The sequence below is a fragment of the Chlamydotis macqueenii genome, chromosome 5, assembly GCF_036417535.1.
Source record: "Chlamydotis macqueenii isolate bChlMac1 chromosome 5, bChlMac1.mat, whole genome shotgun sequence".
NCBI lineage: Eukaryota > Metazoa > Chordata > Aves > Otidiformes > Otididae > Chlamydotis > Chlamydotis macqueenii.
The window spans coordinates 11,757,618-11,777,827 of record NC_141560.1 but is presented as its reverse complement, the minus strand read 5'-3'; the positions used below and the strand labels follow the sequence as shown (position 1 = coordinate 11,777,827).

The following is a 20,210-nucleotide window of genomic DNA, read 5'->3' as shown; positions in this document are numbered from 1 at the left end:
CACGGCAGAACCAGCAGCGTGACCCCAAAGTTGTCACATCCACGCCAGAAAGTGGCAACACCCCAGTAAGACTCAGGAAGGGCATGTCTGGAAATCCACCTGGAAGAAAGAAAAATAAAAACGTACCTTGTTATCAGCCAAAATGGTGCGTTTACACAGATTTCAGCATATCTGACATTAGTGATTCCTTGGCGCTGGAGAAATAGTTGCCACTTGCCTGATTTAAGGAGTTAAGCAGAGCCTTCCAGAGCTAAAAGCAGGGCAGCGCCTGGTGTCTGTGGGTAGAGAGATCGTTTCAGTAGCTACTGGCTAGAACAACTTGCTCTGTCCTTGGACTAAGCACAGGAAAAGGATGAGCCAGATTTTCAGTCCAGGACTGACTTTGGAGACATGTAATACCCTATTATGAAACTCTCATCCAAATCTACTGTTTTCTGCATTTCAGTGATTACCATCAACCTGTTTAGAAAACCCATTGTTGAAAGGTAACAAGATGAACAGAAATACGGAGTTAGACCTGTGGAGTGCAACCTCAGAACCAGCCTCTCTGATGAACAACACAGGGGAGGAAAAGGTACAGGTTGCTTCTGAACTGCACAGCCCAAGTTTGCACAGTGGGGACAGTGGGTTCTTTGAACGAGGTATTAAAACAATGCTAAGCATCCGGAAATCAAAACGAAGTCCAAACAAAGAGAAAGGAAAAGAAGGTACTGGCACTTGGAAGGGAAAACGATTTTCTTTGCGATTTTCCAAGACCTACGAGGAGAACAAAACCGCGATCTGTAATGGTGTGGAGGAAACTAGTGAGAAGACAGCAGCAGAGCCCATTCAAGGAAAACCTCTTTCAGGTAAGAAGCAAAACCACCGGTGTAATTTGCTTGGCAGGATATATGTTACTTTCAAGCAATTTATACTTTGCAAGACTTGGGCCCCACAGAGATGTTGAAGAACCAGGCATCCCATTACAGGGCAGAGACAACTGTCACGCCTTCCACAAACTCGTTGGAGTCTTACCTGGCCCAGTCTGGGCAGGTCACCCATCACTGAACAGGCTGCTCTTTGGCCTCCACTGCATTAGTTTAACCATATGCACAACCTTCCTACAATCAACACATCAACATGATTAGATATTAGGAAAAAAATCTTCACAATGACGGTGGTAGAACACTGGAACATGTTGCCCAGAGAGGTGGTTGATGCCCCATCCCTGGAAACGTTCAAGGCCAGGTTGGACGGGGCTCTGAGCAACCTGATCTGGTTGGAGATGTCCCTGCTCCTTGCAAGGGGGCTGGACTGGATGGCCTTTAAAGGTCCCTTCCAACCCAAACTATTCTATGATTCTATGTTGGCTCACATATCAGCAGCATATTGTGCATCGTACATATCAGTCACCAATCTGCTGAGCACGGTTTGGGAACTGCTGGTCTGGCAGTATCTAGAAGTGCAATGTGGGCCTTTCCTACGCTATTGCCTGCGTTGCACTTTTGGACAATTTCTGCTCTTCAGCTCTCAGACTGGTGGTCCCAAGATTGTATTCTATAGGTTGCTGCAAGGCCTTGAAGGGGAAAAACAAAAGATGGTTTGGATGTGATCTTCTTCAGCACCTCCACCTTGGTTCCTGGTCTTAGAGACTGCCTTGCAAAGGCACCTCTGCAGATGCTTTTACTCTCTTATGCTGACTTTCCATCTATTCTTCTCACAACAGTCATGCTGCAAGTGTTTGTTTTGCTTTCCCCAGGCTGGTTATTCTCATGCATTTTTCAGCATTATATAGCTAGGTCTTAGTCAAATTATAGTAACTGCCTTCAGCATAGCTCTCACCCTTCCTCAAGTGTGGGCAGACTGCAATGACTTTGATGTTGGTTTGAGCACAGTTCTCCTCCACCTTCTCAAGGCAGAGGTACTACAGTGCATCCACCAGGAGATAGACTGAGGTGGGTCATCATGACTTGACATTTCCTCAGCCTAAATTTCTAGAAAGAAATTCTTGGTCTTCTGCATAGGACATCATGGGGATAAGATAGAAGGGCTGACATTGTGTCACTGCTGTCATGTGCTCTGCTATGCCATGAAATTATTTACTGCTTTGCAACTGACACATTGTGAGGTTGGTAAGCTGGGTCCGAGCCCATCTCACAAACTTCACTAGTCTGTTCTCAAAGGTTCATAGATGAGAAGTGACAGGAAATGTTACCATAAGCCCTTTTCATCTCCTGTGATAAACAAGCTGAGGAATTGCACAAATAAGGCCCATCCTGTGTCAGATAACTCGTGATTGGCCTAGACTAGAGCAGCTCTGTCAGAAACACATCCCATCCTGAGATAAATATGGAAAACGATGGAGACTCCACCATGTGCACCATTAAGCTGCATAATGGTTAATTGCCTTTCAATTGTCTTCCTTCAACTACCAGCTGGTTTATCTTGCATTATTAAAGATCCATTTAGCACCCAATATCACCTCTCTGAGTAATTATCCTAGATGGTGATTAAATGGTGTTTTCTCACTTTGATAAACAGAACAGAATGTATTCCTTAGTCTCTCACTGCAAGCACATGTGCAAACACAGGTTTTATATTAATTTATCTAGAGTTAATTGGCACAATCTCCCTCCTCTCTGAGTGCAGAAGCAACGGTAGCTCCATATAGGCACTCAAAGCTCTACACATTTTATGCTGCATCAATAGTTGGGTTATTTGGTGTATTTCTGGCTTCATACAGACACTCTTATGCTGCACAGATTATTTTGTGCATATGGTATAAAATCTGTGCGCAGACAAACCCAAGGGCATAAATTATGGGCTATGAACCAGTCCTTCATATCTTCTTTGAGTGCTCTCCAATTTTTCTGTATTATTACAGTAAGGGTGGTGGAACAGTTTGCCCAGAGAGGTGGTGGATGCCCCATCCCTGGAAACGTTCAAGGCCAGGCTGGATGAGGCTCTGAGCAACCTGATCTAGTTGAAGATGTCCCTGCTCCTTGTAGGGGGGTTGGACTAGATGACCTTTGAAGGTCCCCTCCAACCCTAACCGTTCTATGTTTCTATGATTCTATGATTTTGCTCAGTCCTCAGAAGTGCAGGAGCCAGTTTAGCTGTGACATTAGTTGAGAAAGTGTCTTAGGAAAACTTGATAATGCACAAAATCAGGACAGGAGAGGAGCTCAGTGTTTGCCCAGAGTTACAGGAATGTTCCCAAAAAATGTATCAGAAGCATCCCCAAGCCAGTATCCTGCTCCCCCGGGGCCTTGTTATCTCTGGAGGACATGCTGGTGGGTAGGCTGGGAACAGATATAGCCCTCTAGTGAGATGTCTGACCCAGGAGCTCAGAGGACCCAAGGGGGCCTGTCCCACTGTGCTCCCTCCCACCCTTCCAGTTGGACTCCTGGGGACCCTCCCTGCCTTCTTGGGCAACATGCTTGAGGTTTTCCTGCAGGGCTGTAGTCAGTTTTTTTTATATTTCCTGCCTCCAAAACCAGCAGTTCAGAGATGTGGTTCAATTTGCAGTGATTGTGTTTCCATTGCTTTCCTCTCCTGTGTCAAACAGGAGCTGGAGGGATGGAGGGATGGCGGGGCGGGGGGGGTGTCAGTCTCAGGGGCACTGCTGAGACTTGGCTACTGAGAGCAGCCCTGCAAGCCTCCCTGTGGGGCACCTTGGCCTGTCACCAACCTGTCAATCACCTAACGCCTGTTTTGTCCCAACCTCTTCCCCCTTTCTTTCTGCAGTAATGGAAATCAATGAACTTATTCAGAAAAGGCAACTTCTGGAAGCATTTGCAAGTGTCAAGTACTTGGAAGATGAGACTATAGCTGAACGAGATGCTGGGAAATACAAAGATAACCCCCAGGAGTTTGTGAGGAAATCCAGGGATGTGGATTTGCTTTATAACTCCATCACAAATGCGATTCGGTCCATCGTGGTGGGAACACTGGAGCATCCCACTGTAGAGGATATCATGCTGACCTCGCTTGTGACTTTAATTGACCGTGAAGAAGCAGCTCATCCTAACACAGGCAACGCTGCTGGTCCTGGGTCGGACTTGCTTGGCACACCCAGAAAGTGGAGGGTGGAGTGGAGGGAAGCTATCAATGAGAGTGCTAGAAAGAGAGTCCAGAGGGTACCCATGGCATCAAAGGAAGAAGAAAGTTCTTGGCTTGTTCTCCACTTAGGTTTCCTCCAGAAACATCTGAGCGAAGACTTACTGAAAATCAAGTTATCAGTAAAAAAGTGCTATCCAGAGGAGTACCAGGTGTGTGACACTTATGTGGAGGCTTTTCACAAGGCCATTGCCTCACACTTGCAAGATCTCTCCCAGAGACCACTGGAATTCAGCGAGCTCTACACCTTGCTCGACTGGGTGGCCAACACCTACTGCAGGTAAGATGCTGCACTTGCCATGCTGGTTCAGCCTCCTCTGGAGAGCGGCAGGGCCGCAGGGTGCTTCAAAAGCACCGAGCTGTTTTCTGTTTCCTGAGCGAGCGAGAGAGATGTAGTCACTCCTACAGTAGAGCCAGATAGCTGATCTATTAACAGGTGGGGCCAAAGGTTTGCTGCTTTCCACAGATCTAAATTTCCCCTCCCTCTCCCACTTGCCGTTCTCACACGGCAGGAAGCTCCTCCTTGCAGCTCTGATAAACCTGCTCCCTTTCTACTAATATATTGCAAAGTCCAGCAGCTGCTCGGTGACTTTTCCAGGCACAGGGAGGGACCTGTGAGTCCTGAGACCCTGCCTTCTTCCTGTTTAATTAAAACTGATGCATTTGGAAACAGACCATGTCACCTCTCATGTTCAGGGGTCAGAGACGTCTTGAGGAGGTGCCAAGACATCACCGTGTGAAATTAACCACACTAAAACAAAGGCTCTGGCTCTGATGTGTCCACATGCGAGGCTGACGATTTTTAGGACCTCTTAAAGCTCCCTGTAATTCAGGGGTGACTAAAATATTCTAGGAGCTGCATAGATATCAAACACCGTCCTCAGGGCACCCTGTATGTGTGGGAGTAAAGGCAGGAATTCTTCACAACAACAGTGAATATTGTGCTGCTGGACATTGCCTCCTTTTACAGCTGAAGAAGACATCTAAGATAGGCACCTGTAGAAGGTCCAGGCATTATGTGTCCTCAGTTGTTCACTGGGCTAGACCACAGCCCATCATCCCAGCCCCAGAGTAAAACCCAACAGAAATACACAGTGGGATGGGAAGGAGGAAAGAGGAAACATCCAGAGGAGATGGGTCTGCTAATACGCACATAAGAACAGCCACGTCAAAGCAAAATTGTGTCTGCCCCAGCAGCTGCAATGGCCTGAACCAGATGCCCAATGATGGGACAAATGCAAACAATTGACACCCCTCCAACAAACAAAAATGGGAGTGAAGGCAGGAGTATCAGCACTGAGTCAAGCAATGGGCAAAAACAGACAGGGAGGGGGCAGAGGCGGAGCAGGGCAAGCAGCAGGGACACTGGCCCAGAGCACTCCTAGCTTGGGGTAGCTTTTGTCTAAGGGACATTTGGACTGCAGACATTCTTCGTTTTGAGCAGCCCTCAAAAAAAAATTATTCTGTGAACTTGCCTAATTGCTCCTAAACCCCCATTTACAGTGTGGTGACCGTGATGACTTGTGTGTATAACTCCTTCAGCATCGTGCTACTGGCTGACCAGTGTTATGGCAGGACTGCCATGGAAATGGCACTCCCAAGCATTGCCCTTCTCCCTCACGTGTCCCTGCCGATCTCATCCACGGGGAAATTCCTGCTTGTCCGCAGTCCCTGGGAACTGCAGTGCACCACGACATTGCAGGAAAGAGGGGAAGAAATGAGCTTCAGCAGCCAGGTTCTGCACCAAAGAAAAGTGCCCTCAACATACTTCTCTAACTTGCTGTGAAAGAGCTAATTGAGACCCTGCAGCCATTTTGGGCACTGCTTGCAATCACCTTCTGGGTTGGGCTTTTTCTATTTGATTTTGTCATTCTAAAAGAACTTCATCCCCTCTTGGGACCTGTCCCAAAAAAGAAGAAATTGTCTGACCCAAAGTTATTATTGATGCTATCATTCAAACAAATGGAAAAAAAGAAAGAGGAATAAGCTCCCTGAGTATACATCTGAGCCAGTCTTTTCAGTTATGGTGGAGAGTTTTTATTTAAATCCGTGTGTCCTTTCAAATGATCAGCAGACTCCTGCTGTGCTCCATGTTCAGATGTGCCTCTCTGGGAAATCTGACCCATGACTGTGAGAACACTGACTCCAGGACACTATCACCAGGCTGAACTTCTTTTCTGCTGAGCAGTCACCCTGCACCAGCCTGACCTCACTTGGATCCACACCTGACCGTGTGCTCGGCGCTGCTTTGGCGATGGGAACCCTTTTTGGTGGTTGAACAGGCTGTGTGTAGGACATTGCAGGTGTGCTCCTTGCTGACTGGGTGACTGCTTGCAACTTATTCAAGTGCATGAATATTTGCTTCTTTCTCCTTTCCACCTTCATCACCCTCAAAGATGCAACACCTCCGTGGTCCATGGCCAATTGCCGGGATAGCTTATTCAATTTTACGGGCTAATAACGGGTTTCTTGATGATTTTCTCACCCCAGAGGGAGAAATGAAAGTGCTCCCTCCCTTTCCCTGGCCTGATGACATGGCGATCCAGAGGGAAGTGAGTGGTAAAGTCATGTGTCAGCCGAGCACACTTTGGAGTCCGACTCTACAGCTGAACATCCACCCACCACTTCCATCTGCGGAGAAACCGCCTGCGGCGATGGCCCTGTGTCCCAAGCATGGCGGTGCCTTCCAGAGGCTGCTTTGCCACCTCCCCTTGCTAGGGATAATGCACGGGGAAAAATAACAGGCTGACATCAGCCGGGATGTGGCAGTGGAGAGGAGCCGGGGAGATCAGCTAACTCCAAAGCAGCACGCTGCTGCAGGAATTGCCCTGAAAGGCATTTCACAGGCTTGTAGTCAAATGAATCAGCTTCAGGTTGTTTATTTAAAAAAAGTAAATTCTCATAGCACTTTTCATGTCCAAACAACTCAGAAGTCTCATGATTTCTAAGGTGGGCTGGAACCTTGGATCATTTTGATTCTGAATAATTAGGATTTTGAATAGTGAGGAAAGATTTTCTTGTTAAAGCTTGAAAACAAGCATCGCAATTTAAGCTTTAAGTATATTTCTCACGGCTTAATAATTATGTAGCTCATGCCACATGAATATTCCATCAGTTTACTCACACTCCAAGGCAATGTAATTTGTTCACTTAAATCTTTCCAGTGAACACTTTCTGGGTTGCCCTGATCTCAAACCAGAAGTTAAGACAGAAAACCTCTCCCTGCTCTTAACACCAGCTGATTGGGATAAACTGAAGAATGACTACATCACTTCTGCAAAGGTGAGAGTTTTGACCTTGCCCCCATGTGTCCCCCAGGGAGGGTATGGGAGCCCCAGCCTCCCAGGCAGAGGTCTCGGATGGCTGCATCACGGTTCCTAGCTCCACCAGGTGCTGAGTCCTGCCGGCACCACAGAATGGCCTTTAATCAAAAGCAAAAATTGCTGAGCACCAGTTCTGGGACAGAAATAGGCCATGAGCTTGAACCTGGATGATCACGGAGCCAAAAGGACTGTGCTAGACCCATACAGCATGGCCGAGGCATACCAAAAGGTCATAGCTGGGCTTTGTCAGATTAAACTAATCGCCAAATTAGGTGTAAAGACATTTTAGCTGCTACTTTCACAGTGTGTGAGCTCCTCCAGCACATCTGAGGTTTGCTAGAGCCAGACAACTTCAGGCTTGTCCCCAGCAGCGGACCTCCCCACGGTTCCTCCTCCTAGGAAGCCCCTTCTGCAGTTGTCTTTCTGCTGTCCTTGGCTGGGACCCATGCTTTCCTGGGTCTTTGGTGAGCTCAGATATTTTCTTGCAAATCGTTTCTGAAACAGGGCATTGCTGAAGGTGAGCTCAAGGTACGCAGCTGAGTAAAGTCAATATTGCTCCATCATGCTGATGACGGATCATTTTGTTTCACCGGCCACAAGACTGATTTATCAGCCAGGACTGAATGGTGTGGCCACTCACATGAGCGGCTGTACCGCCTGAAAGGACCAGTTTGACCTTTAATCCTGACCTGGTGCATTACATGTGCTGGAGGACTTTGAAATCAAGCAGTCACACAGCTGATGCAGTATTTACCTGCCAGGAGAATGCCTCTCCATTGATTAGGGGGGACCTTGCCCACAGACAGCACAGCTCCTGATTTTTCCTAAGATCCCATGTAGACCAACGGAGTCTGGAGTGGGACCTCTGATTCTGCTTACCTTCCCGCGCTGCACGCGTGAGCCTTAAACACGTGCCAGCGGAGCAAAACGCCACGAGCCGCTTTACTCATGCTGGTTTCGTTATCCTGAGCTGTATGCTTCCTTCCTACGTTTAACATTTAGGGGAAAATCAAAAGCTATTTTGGAAACATCCTGAGACTGGAGGTCATGGAGAAGTGGGAGAAGGAAGTTCATCCAGAAGTGAAGGAAAACCTCTACCACTCCTCGCTCTCCTTTGATATTCAAACGGTATTTCATCAGCTGGGGCAAAGTGTGGGGGGCTCTGTGGCTCCAGGGAAAGCAGATCGTTACCTTCTAGAGGGAAGTACCACCTCCTGTGATAATTTATGTTAGTCACGCACTGGCAGAATACATTAGAGCAGAAAATGCCATTTATTACAACTTTTAGCTCTCCCGCTTGCCTTCTAGCTGCAAATTAAACCTGCTGTCAATTGTGTCAGCAACATAATAGGCAATTGATTTTGAAGTCCTTAAATCTCTTTGATTAGAAAGAAGAAAGAGAAAGGGAAAAAAAAGGTGGAAAGAAAAGGTTTGTTAGAAAAACCCCTTGCCTGAAAGAGAGACTTTGTCCCGGGGCTGTGGCAGTCACAGAAAGGCCGTAGGCAGTTACAGCCACTCCAATTTAAACAGTACGAAAAACAAAAGCTTCTACTAGCTGTAGGGACTAAAGGGTAATAAATCCAGGAGGGGTTTGGATTCATTCTCCTCACTGAAAGGGTTGAGTCATTTCAATTAAATAATACCAAAAAAAAAAAAAGAGAGGGAGAGAGAAAGAAAGAAAATCAAAGAGTTCTGCCTGCTGCCGTGACTCTTTTTCCATAGAGGAATATTACACGTTGTGTGATCACCAAGAAGGCAGGTCAGAATTGGATCAGCAGATGGGTAGGATGCTTCAGGAAGCACCAGAGTGGGACTGCAGCTGCCTCACTCTGGAGAGGCAGCCATGGTCGTGGAAATGGGAACTGGGGAGGACCCCCAGAGTAAGCAAGATTTTTGGGCGATGCCCGACCCTCTGTGCAGCCCCGTTGTCACTCCTGAGGAGAGGGGTTGTGTGGGCCCTCAGGGATGGTGCTTACAGCCACCCTCAGTGTGAGGACATGGGGACAGCTCAGATCCCCTTGGGCATTGGGTTGGGGATTGATCCTTCCCACAAATCCCCCGAAAAGAGGAGGATGGCACCAGGGCAGCTTGAGGCTCCAGTCAACACCATGTCTTAACTCACACTTGGGCAGCAGAAGGACACAGGGCTGTTAGGGATGAATGATTATGCCACAAATCAGTTTGTGCTACTTGGCCTGTTCTGGATTATTATTTTTAAAACTGCCAGAGAATAATGAAAACTCCATGGCAATAAGTCAGCTGTTGCCCCCTTTGCTAGGTGAGTCATTTTTATTAACTGAAGCTGCATGAGATCCTTGTGAAGGATGTTTCACCCATGCTTGTTCCATTCACTGGAGTATTTTTGTGCCCTTTTCTAGATCATCGGGGAGCACATGAAGATATCTGGAGCGATCAGCAGAAGCCTGGAAATGAAAACGCTTGAGCTGTGCCTGGTAGAGCTACGGGAATTCATACCAAGGTCATTGCCTCTCCAGGCAGCACATTCCTTTCAAATGAGTCCCACATTGGTAAAAAAGCAAGGAAAAGGTCCATGCACTGGACCAGATGCTGGCACCGAGCAGGCACAGGCCTGCTCCTAGGAGAATTAGGGATCACAATGAGCCCAATAATGAGCAAACTGCAAAACAACTTGGAGGGAGTCATAAACAGACCCAGATGGGACTCTTGTGAATCCCAAAATCTGAGGTCAGACCCTCTCCCCTGCAACATGCTTTGGGGGTGCTCCACAGAGGGCCCCGGCCCAGCAAGGCACTGTCCCTCCCTGCCAGCGTGGCTGTATTTCAGGGGATCGTGGCCGTGAGCTGGAGCAGCAATCCACAGAGGAGACAGGCCAGTTGGCATTAATCTACTCTGAGCAAGACTAAAAATAATTTCACATGAACCTTTGACGTGTCCCACCTCCGGCAGGCGCTGAGTGGGGAGTTTGCTAACAGACGTTTTGCAGGAGCAAGGGTGGGGAGCCCGAGTGCTGCTTTCTCAGATCGTGAACCTGCGGCACGGCAGGTGTCCAAAGTGTGCTACAGGCAACGCGTTCCCTTCTAAACCCTCATCCCTAATTGCCCAGCCATCTACACTTGTCCCTCACACCCTGAGCAAGCAGGGTGTTCAAACTAGCTGTTTGGCTTTGAAATCTGCCTGGGTTTTTGAGGAGAAAGACTGTACTGATGTTCCATTCTTTTTTTTCTTCTTTTCCTTTTTTTTTTCTCCCTTTTTCTTTTTTTCTTTGTTCTTTTTTTTAATTTGTTTTCTTTTTCTTTTTTTTTTGTTCTTTTTTTTTTTTTTTTTTAAACAAAATTGGTATCAAATGCAAGCCAAGGCAGCAAGGGCTCTCAGATGAAAAGGTCACTGAACCTTAAGCTTTTTCTTAAACAAACCTGAGATGTAAGCGGCTGAGGCCGGCCTGAGAAGGTTCCTTTACCCTGACAAAGAACGGGACCACCAGGCACAGCCTGTCTGAGCACGCAGCCTCCTGCCAGCAGTGCGGCCCTGGCTGTAAAACAGCTGTCAAAACCGTAACAGCCATGCTGCATGGAAAACAGCTGTCTAACACCGCACGCTGAGGTTACAGGGAGGAAACGTAGGTGTGCTGCCCCGTTCCCATTCACCCTCTGTTGTAATATCAGCCCTGAGGTAAACCTTTTCCTTGTGTGCTTAAGAGGACACATATTATATTGCCCCAAAAGACAGAGAAATGAAGGCCCAGGCTGATGAGCCTGAGTACCATGGCCACAATTAATCCCTCAGCGTGAGGCAAAGTCAGAGATTTGGCATGCCAAAATCCCTGGCATCTCTCCAAAAGTGCTGCATACCCGCTCAGGCGAGCGCGCCCTAAACCCATAATTATCTGCCATCTATTCTCCTCCAATGCACACATGTTACGACAACTGGAAAAAAACATGTCCGCGTACAGAGGGGACAGGTTGGGCCAATCACTGATGTCTCCTGCCATTGCCGTGTACACAGAAGATGAGCCACCCTCCGTCCCCCCACCATTAGCATTACCTACCTGTCTTCTCCCGCAGGTTCGGGGAGGAGTTTGTGGCATGGAGCACTGCTCGGGACAGCCCCATCTTCGCACCCTATTTCGCTGCCTACGTCAACAGCTTCCACGACCTGGCGTAAGTCCCCTCCCCTTGTGCAGAGCCACACGTTGCTGGAGTCTGGGAGGGCATCACGCTCCACGCTGGTGATATGCCCACCAGCTCTGACTATCAAAGAGTACTTCAAGGAGAGGGGCATAAGTAGGACAGTGCCAGTCTGTGCATGTCCCAAGGTCTGGTCCATCAGCCCATGATGACCTTGCCCTTCCCGCCCCGCAGCCATCTGCGCAACTTCTGCAGCCCTCCAGTGCCAGTGCTGCGGTGAACTGGGGCTGTTCGTACCAGGGATGGTCTGCAGCCATGCGGAGACACGACCTGCTGAGGCCCAGGGGCTCTTTGTCTTGTGGGGTTATCCCTGCTGTACAGATGTGGTCCTTCGGAGGCCAACCCAGCCAACACAGAGGACTAACACATGGGGTCTGGCCACCGAAAAGCTTGGGTTGTTATCTCCAGCTGCATCACCACCTGGCCCCACCTGAGGCCAGGATGCTACGTGTCAAATATTACCCAGCGGATGCAGAGATTTTGCACTGTAGTGTCTCAACACCAGCTGATAGCTGCAGCCACTTCGAGCACTACCATCGGGAAGTCTCTAGATGGCATGGTCTCTCCAGCAATGCTAACCTCGCCGAGGAGCTGGCTCTCTCTGCCTTCTCCTGCCCCTGAGGGAAGTTGCTCTCCCCTTCCCTGCTGCGAGCTGGAGAGCTGGGGAAGGGAGAAGCCAGCCCCGGGCAGGGAGCTGGCAGGCATTCGGGTGATGGATTGGCTGTGCTGGGTTTATTCCTGCCTCGAGTTAAATATTTGTCAGCCTGGAGTGATGAGTTGCTGGGCAGAGGTAGGTGCCCTAACAGCACGATTTTGTGGATCAGTTCAGGTGTTCAGCGGGAGTCATGGCCCTGAGCCCTAGCCTGGGGCGAGAGGGATGCTGTCAGGTGTTTTGTAGCCCTGCCCGGGCAGCCTCAGCTATATCAACTAGGTACAGGCAGTGGCAGGAACCCACCGCGTGCTGTGGGCACAGCAGAGGATGTGGCACGTTCAGGGAAGCTTCGGGACCACTAGCATCTTGGTGATGCTGCCTCAGCTCCTCACAGAGCATATTACACGGAAACAGGGACAGAAAGTGAAAAGAAAACCCGGAGCTCACAACGCCCTTGAAGCCCATGCATGCTGCTGGGGATTTCATTAACTGCTCAGAAGTCGTGTTTTGTTCCTCATTAGCGTGAAACCTTGCAGAAGAACACACCATCCCTAGGAAACTCCACAGATTTCCCCTCCCCCCCCCCCCCCATAGCTCACTGTCCCAGACAGTGCCGATAGACACCGTGTGAAGTGAGTCAGCCGGACTCTGGGGGATGCAGGATTGGCAGCTTTCCCTTTTCTGGGTTTATTATTTACTTCTCTCCTGCCCTGTAAGCACCTTGGTGCTCTCTCAGGTACCTGTAGATCATTTAGCCGAAGTGTTGCTCAAGTGAAAAAGTAACCAGCCTGCGCAATCGCTCCGCATGGCTGAACCAGCCCACCTGATGAGGAAATAGGTGGGTTTTTAAGCACAGTTACTCAGTTGTGATTAATTTTCGGTGTATAGGATTGTGCAAAAAAAAAAAAAAGTCATTATTTTGACTCATTAAGTATTTCCAAGAGGAAGTACAGGACACACAAATTTATTTTAAAACAATGCCCAAGATACCAAACTAGCAAAAATGCTTAGGGCAGTGTAATAGTTTACATTTTAATATTAAACCGCTGGTGATGTCTCTCTCTTTCTCTAGGTCAGGGTTAGAAAGAGTGTTTAAAGTCAACACTGAGGAACTGCAGAAGATTTTGGCAACTCTGACAAGGAAATTCACAAATATTTTTTTTAATAAATTAAGAACACAAGCACAGGTAAGAGGACCTTGGCCACATTATTTCCTAAAAGTAAGGGGTACGTGCACTGCGGAAGCTGAGGGCTGTTGCCCTTTCCCTGTCTCACCTCATTCTGCAGCGCGTGACATTATGGTACCTTCAAAATGCTTCATGCAAATCCTCCTTAATCCAAAGCAACACTTCCAGCATCCTGAGCTTTTCACTATGAGCAATGACACATTTGTCAAGCTGTTTATTGTAGTACAACGGCAACCAAAATAAAAAGGTATTTAGTGGCTGCCAGCATCTCAGGCAAAGCAGTGAGGGGGGAAGCCTTACCCATAGTGGAGCACCAGGGAAATCAGCTGGACACCACCAATGGGACATTTTTCCTTCTATAAAAACATTTGGATTTTTCAGGACTTTGATTTACTCCTACTTATTTGTAGACTTGCCATCACAGTCTGTTATCAACCTCTTCAAACAGGACAGAATTCATTCTGGTAGAGGTGATTTTTCCAGCCTGTTTCCATGGTGAAGAAAGATTGATTCTTTCAGCGTGAGGATGCTAAAGCTCTGGTATTGGCTGATAAAGCTCTGATATCAGCTTCATTTGAGTTAAGAGGCCTAGAAGTCAATGTGGTGCAATGCAGTTTGTGCTTCCCAGGTGCTGTAGATGGGGCTTTCTACTCTCAGCTGCCTGGGGGTTCACTAGCCCTGGCTAGCGTAACGTGAGAGATTGGGGAAATTAAGCCTTTGGTCTCATCCTTTTTCACTCGTCCTAATTCACTTTCTGAATCACCGAGCATAACTTTCAGAAACCAAAACTGTCAGGCAACTGCTCTGATCTAAGCCAAGCCTGCCTGGCCAAGGGGACTTTCCTGTGACCGCAGTGCTCGTCTTGGAGCCTAAGGGGCAGACGAGGAAGGAGTCAAGCCAAGGCATTGAGCAAGAGAGTCGAAATGCTGTGAGAACTGAGAGCAGCTGAGGCAAAGCATTTCTAAACAGCCCTCCAGCGGGCTGGGAGCACAGCAGGAGGGCACAAATGGGGGAAATAATTGGGAAGGAGATTGCCAGGAGTCTAAAGACAGAGATGCTGAGAGATAAGAGAAGAAAAGTACAAAGGGGATGTGCCAGAGAAGGGATATGTTGAATTTGGCTCTCAGGGGACTTTCTTCCAGGTGCCATCAGAAGCCTTTAGCAGATATTGCTGTGTTTCTATGAGAAGGCACATTGGCTCTAGAGATCTAGCAAGGGAAATAGCCCGCTTGGGGACACTTGGTCAGAGCACTTTGCACCCAGGGCAGATGGGAAACTGTGCCATCACTCCCACCTCTTCACTGACCATGAGGCACCAAGCTGGGGATTCTTCCAGCTGCTATCCCTCCACCACCAGATTAGAGGAAGGAGCAGAAGGAAAATCCCTGTGAGAGCTTGCGCAGACACGTGGGTCTGCAGGGAGTACAGACAGCCCCCTGCAAGTGCTGTAAGCAAGAGGAGTTTGATTTCCTTCTGAAGAAGGATGGAGCGGTGAGGGATTACTGGGCTAATTTCCAACAGATTCAGTACTAAGTGACTTGACACGTCCATAGCTGGTGCAAACCCATGTAACACTAGCATACAGGGTTGCACACTGCAGCCTGTTCTAGCCATGCCTGAGTTTCCTCTGATTAGCATTCACATCTGTTTCTTCATCTATACAGTGGGGATGCCAGTTTATTTACCTACAGAAACATAGCTGGTGGATTAGAAGAAGGCACAGAGCAAGGAAATTAGGTGTCCCAAGTAAGCGTTTAATGCCGAAGCACCTCCTGCTAGAGAAGTAATCTGCCTGCATTGGGGAGCTCACCCAGAAATGAGAGGTGGGGGTCTGAATTCCCTGGGGTGGAAAGAGAAACCCAGCCTGCTCCGTGCTGCCGGTGCCTGACTCCTGGTGTGTCCTCACGCACCACCAGTGCTCTGTGCTTTTCCATTGAAGCCCACTGAGCAGGCAGATGGCTGAGTGCCGTCGGCTAGTACCTCGGCTAGTCTGATTATTACCAGTGCTATCAATAAGCAGGTCTTTTTCAGCCACTCCTTAAGAAAATCCTGACCAAGGACTGGATTTTGGTGACAGAAAGGCAGAACTCGCTGGTGTCGGCAGTCTCACAGTTCTCTGAGCACCTGCAGCACATGAGGGAGCCCACGGGGCAGGTAGGTGGCCGGTCCAATGCCAAGGCACAGTGATGCTGGGGGGGGGTCCCACTGTCACTTGTAGGCTGTGGTCCTACCTGCAGAGTCCTGTCCAGTGGCGGGGGCTGTTTATAACTGTGGGGACTGCTGGTGCGGGGGAGTTCAGCCATTACCGTTCTTCCACGTGAGAAAAAGCAACATCTTTCCTTTCTGTAGCTTAAATATGGGAACTGATTTCTTTAAAGAGGAAGAAAAAGGTTTGGTGAACATTACCACCGAACATCATAATTCCATGAGTCACAGCTTTATGTGCTCCTTTCACATCTATGCAGTTGTGAAATAAATGAGTCGGTGACAACAGCTGTATATTTACAATCTGCAAGCATCATCAAAACACACTTTTAAAACAATCCTAAAAATCCCCCTTTGTTATTGAGGAACCAAACTGCCAACACAAAATCGTGGGCCACTTCAGGAGGAGGAGTATTTCCATAGCATTCCCTTGGGAACTGCCATCGCTCTGTGCCGGAGTGAGGGGCTGCGAGCCACCAGCTCCTTTCAGCAAAGCTGGCCCGGGCAGTGTGTGCTGGCCAGTGCCCTGCCTTCAGGCATCTCCTCTCCACCCTGGGCTCCTGCTAAAGACCCGAGGGCTTCCCCTGCCCTCTCTCACTGCTGCAGCCTTGCAAGGGAACCACAGGAAAACTGTGAGGTTTGCTTTCTTGAAACAGGAGCTTCTACGTGACGTTCACAAGTACATGGTGAGGGAATACATCACACAGGTCATCAAATCCAGACAGAAAATGAACAGGGAGACACGGCAGCAAGTGAGCAAAAAGATGAACCATGAAGCCAGAATCCTTAATAACATGCTCATCGATCAGGTATGTGAGTTCCCTTCTGGCATCCCCAGTTGCCCCATTCCCAGAGGTGCAATGTCAACCCTGGGCCTCCCAGGGACCGAGGTGGCAGACTCTCGAGGAGGGCAAGTCTCAAGAAATGTAAAAGTGCTTAAAAGTGGCTTATGTGTGCTCCGCTGGCAGTGCAACCCTCCAATTGCAGCGCCTGGTGTTTCAACACACTCCCAGGCCCACGGACGCTTTGCGTGGGGTGGGTTACGTGCTGTAGAATCAAGCTCGTCCTGTGGCAACTTCTTCCTGGGTCTGTTCCCTTGGGCCATAGCATGCACCTGGTCTCTGAAGGATCCCTGCACTGGGTGCAGCTCATGGAGATGAGTCTATCGAGAAGGTCTGTCCAGGCACACAGTCTGCATACAGGAGGGTGATGGGGAGAATATTGTGGCTGTTTGTGTGATTTGTGACTAGGTGACATCAGTGTGGGATTTTTAGGGAAGCCAAAGTTGAATTCATTGGATTTTTCAGAAAGTCAGGTGTCCGGGGAAGTAAATCCCACTGAGGTGGGTCCCTCTCAGAGATGAGGCACACCAAACTATTAGGCAGCAGGAGGTGAAGTCTCTGGCATCTGCTGCTGTGCTGGACCACAGCCACAACACCTGGCTCAGGGCCTGGCTCGTTGATGTTCACAAGCATCACTGGGTGCAGAGTCAGGCCCCGGCAGAGCTGCTGGGGTGCATTGCCATTGCCACCCAGCGCTGGCTCGGCCAGCAACCCAAGGGCAGCGATCCTGCCTGCAGCAGTGCTGTCCTACACCAGTAAAAGCAACCTGCTGCCCTGCTCTGCACCGCAGGTGAAAAGGCATTTTGCTGGTGCTGCCCTCCTCCCTGACGTCCCCATATGCCTCCTCATTCCCAGGGCTCTGACTCCGGCTGGCTCCTGCCCGCCATACACCACATTGCCAATATCATTGGGGAGAAGAAAAAAGACAGGATCAAGGAGTACGTCAAGGAGCTGTGTCAGGATTATCCAGATATCAGGTACGTGAAACAGGAGATGCCAGAACTGCTGGGCTCCATCCCAAATAGGGCCAACTCGCCCCATGCCTTGGCCAAGCTGGTAGCTACACATTAGAGGTCAAGGTGCCAGCAACAGGGGGAATCCTACCTTATTTTTCCTTCTTTGTGGTTGTATCCTTTCTATTTTTTCTTCTGTCTGCTGAATCTTATAATGCAGAGAAGCTACCTCAAAAGCTTTTTCATTTTAGAATAGAATAGAATAGAATAGAATAGAATAGAATAGAATAGAATAGAATAGAATAGAATAGAATGTTTCAGTTGGAAAAAGCCAACAACGATCATCTAGTCCAACTGCCTGACCACTTATTAAGGGCATTGTCCAAATGTCTCTTCAACACTGACAGGCTTGGGGCATCAACCACCTCTCTAGGCAGCCTACTCTGTTGTTTGGCCACCCTCTCGGTGAAGAAATGCTTCCTAATGCCAAGTCTAAAGCTCCCCTGGTGCAGCTTTGAGCCACTCCCATGTGTTCTGTCACTGGATAGCATTTTATTGCTCCAAGTGAAGCTTGTTTCATTCAGGTTGCCTTTCAGTGCATCACCAGCGTTAGCCCAGCTTGCTGATTTGCAGGCTCCATCTTCGGAACAAATAGTTTGACTCCTGTTCCCGGACTCAGACCTCAAAGTGCAGCAGACTTAACACAGTTCAGCTGCAGTTTCTGAAAGAGCCTCAACACAACAACTAAATTTTCAGTAAATTACAAATTCTTTCTTTTGTGCTTTCCATTTGCTGTTCCAAAGCAGCATCTGCAAAATTTAAGGCTACTGGAAAAGTAAATAAACAAAGCGACTAGCTCTGTGCATGGCTAAGCAGCTGCATACCAGAAGTTATCTCCTCTTCTACAGCTCTTCTACCGACCATTGAGAAGGAGTATCAGTGGTACAGCTTGCAAAAAATTCCATTTCATCAGAGTCATTTCAGAAAAAGACCAGAGATTTAGCACTGGGTTACACAGTTCCTGCTGGATAACATTTATACAATCAAAATAAACCATACATTTAACAAATTGCTCAGAACACTGAAGTGGACCCTCAAGTATTCAGAAAAAAAAAAAAAAGACATTAAATGTATTTTCCTCTCCCCAAAATTGAGGCTGAAAATTTTTCATAAGTATATTTAACTTGACTGGGTCGGATATGCTTCGGGCTTGTCCGTGCGGGGAAATTCAAAACATGTATTTGAAACACAATAGTTCCTCCTGAGTAATTTCCTAGGTGAACACAGCTATCCTACAAAAAAAAAAAAAAAAAAAAAAGCCTTAATCCCAGTGGCCAGACAAAGCAGGCAAAGGAGGCTGTGCCTGTTCTGGAAAGGACAGGGGAGGTAAATGATGGCTAGTCAGCCTTTGCTATTGGAAAACAATTTTCCAGGCAGAAAATCCATTTACAAGGCCTGTGATTTGTACTTTTTCATCATTAGCCTAAGACCTAAGCCAGGTTTTAAGGCTCGTCCTCTTGTTTGATCTATTTCCTGGCTTTCCATTATTGAATAATATTATTTTTAACAATTAAATTTGGAAAACAAAGGGGAATCTGCTGGACCTACATTGCTTCCTGTTTAGGTCTTTGTTAATTCTTCCCCTGAACTCGCAGAGATGTTGTTGAACTTGTCTATACGGAGATTACTGGAACAGGATATGTTTCCAAGTCGGCTTTCCCAGCTCTGATCTGTCAGCTTCCTAAATATTAGCACTTCCATTACTCAACTCAATACAATCATTAAATAAAAGGTCTGCAGCCTCTCAGGAAAACCTGCAAAAGACATCACGTGTCTGTGGAGATGGAAGAGGAAATTCCCCGAAGCACCAGCAGCAGGAGCATGTCCCAGCAGCACAGAGTGGTAGGAGCTGATGCTCGCTGGTCCGGTCCCTCTGGAGGCTGCAGACCACCTGTCCTGGTGGCTTCTCCAGCGTGGTGAGGGGATGTTCCCTGGCGTTTTACCATGGCCTCACTCCGTCTCTGGCGTGGTTCTTGGCTGCTTACCTCTGAGCTGGTTTTGTTCACCAGGACTGAGCAAGGTCTTGTTTGGTTTCTGCAGGAAGGGGCACATCCTGGCGATCCTTGCGCTCCGGGGGCTGGGACGCACCAGGAGAGAGGCGATTTTTCGTCAAGGCTACTGCGTGCCGGAAAGCCCCAACGGTAGGGACAGCAGCACGCTTTTCACAGAAATCGATGCCCCAGTGGTCATCAGATGCTTCTGAAACACAACCAAACCAGCAGGCAGCATCCTCCCTCCACCTCCACTGCCTCTATGGCATGATACAAAATCCGCCACCCCTCCTTGCTCCTCTGCAAAGGCAACTTTTTGACTACCATGGGAAAAGGAGTAGTTTTCTGAACTTGCTACCTTGAGTTCAGAAACTAAAGGCAACGGACGTGCCAAGACACTGACCTGCTGCAAGAGCTCCTGGCCAGCAGCTCCAGCCCGGGCACCATGTCCACCCTGTGCTCAAAATACAGATTTTATTGCCTGGAGGCTGCTCTGTTGCTTGGTCCAAGATTGAATCTCTTTCCAGAGAACAGGAGAGAACCAAAAGAAGTTCGCTCAGAGCTGTGTTAAGGCTTGGACTGCGCATTGCATAATTATAGAGGAGCAGAGCAAGAGCCTCCTTCATAATTAGCGTCCCTGAGCAACCGAGGGGCAGAGCTTGGGCAGGGATGTGGTAGCACCCAAGATTTATTTCCTCCTTGGTGAACCAGCTGGCTGAGCTGGCATGACGCA

General features: G+C 48.4%; 1 protein-coding gene across 1 annotated transcript; it reads left to right on the top strand.

Annotated features, from left to right (window-relative positions):
• Positions 1-493: 493 nt before the first annotated feature.
• Positions 494-19,689, top strand: EXOC3L4 (exocyst complex component 3 like 4). Its single transcript, XM_086750119.1, has 11 exons — positions 494-848; positions 3,727-4,378; positions 7,263-7,380; positions 8,424-8,549; positions 9,800-9,900; positions 11,465-11,560; positions 13,312-13,426; positions 15,458-15,580; positions 16,288-16,440; positions 17,329-17,450; positions 19,527-19,689. The coding sequence occupies exons 1-11, from the start codon at positions 494-496 to the stop codon at positions 19,687-19,689; spliced, it is 2,124 nt and encodes a 707-aa protein (XP_086606245.1).
• The last annotated feature ends 521 nt before the right edge of the window (positions 19,690-20,210 follow it).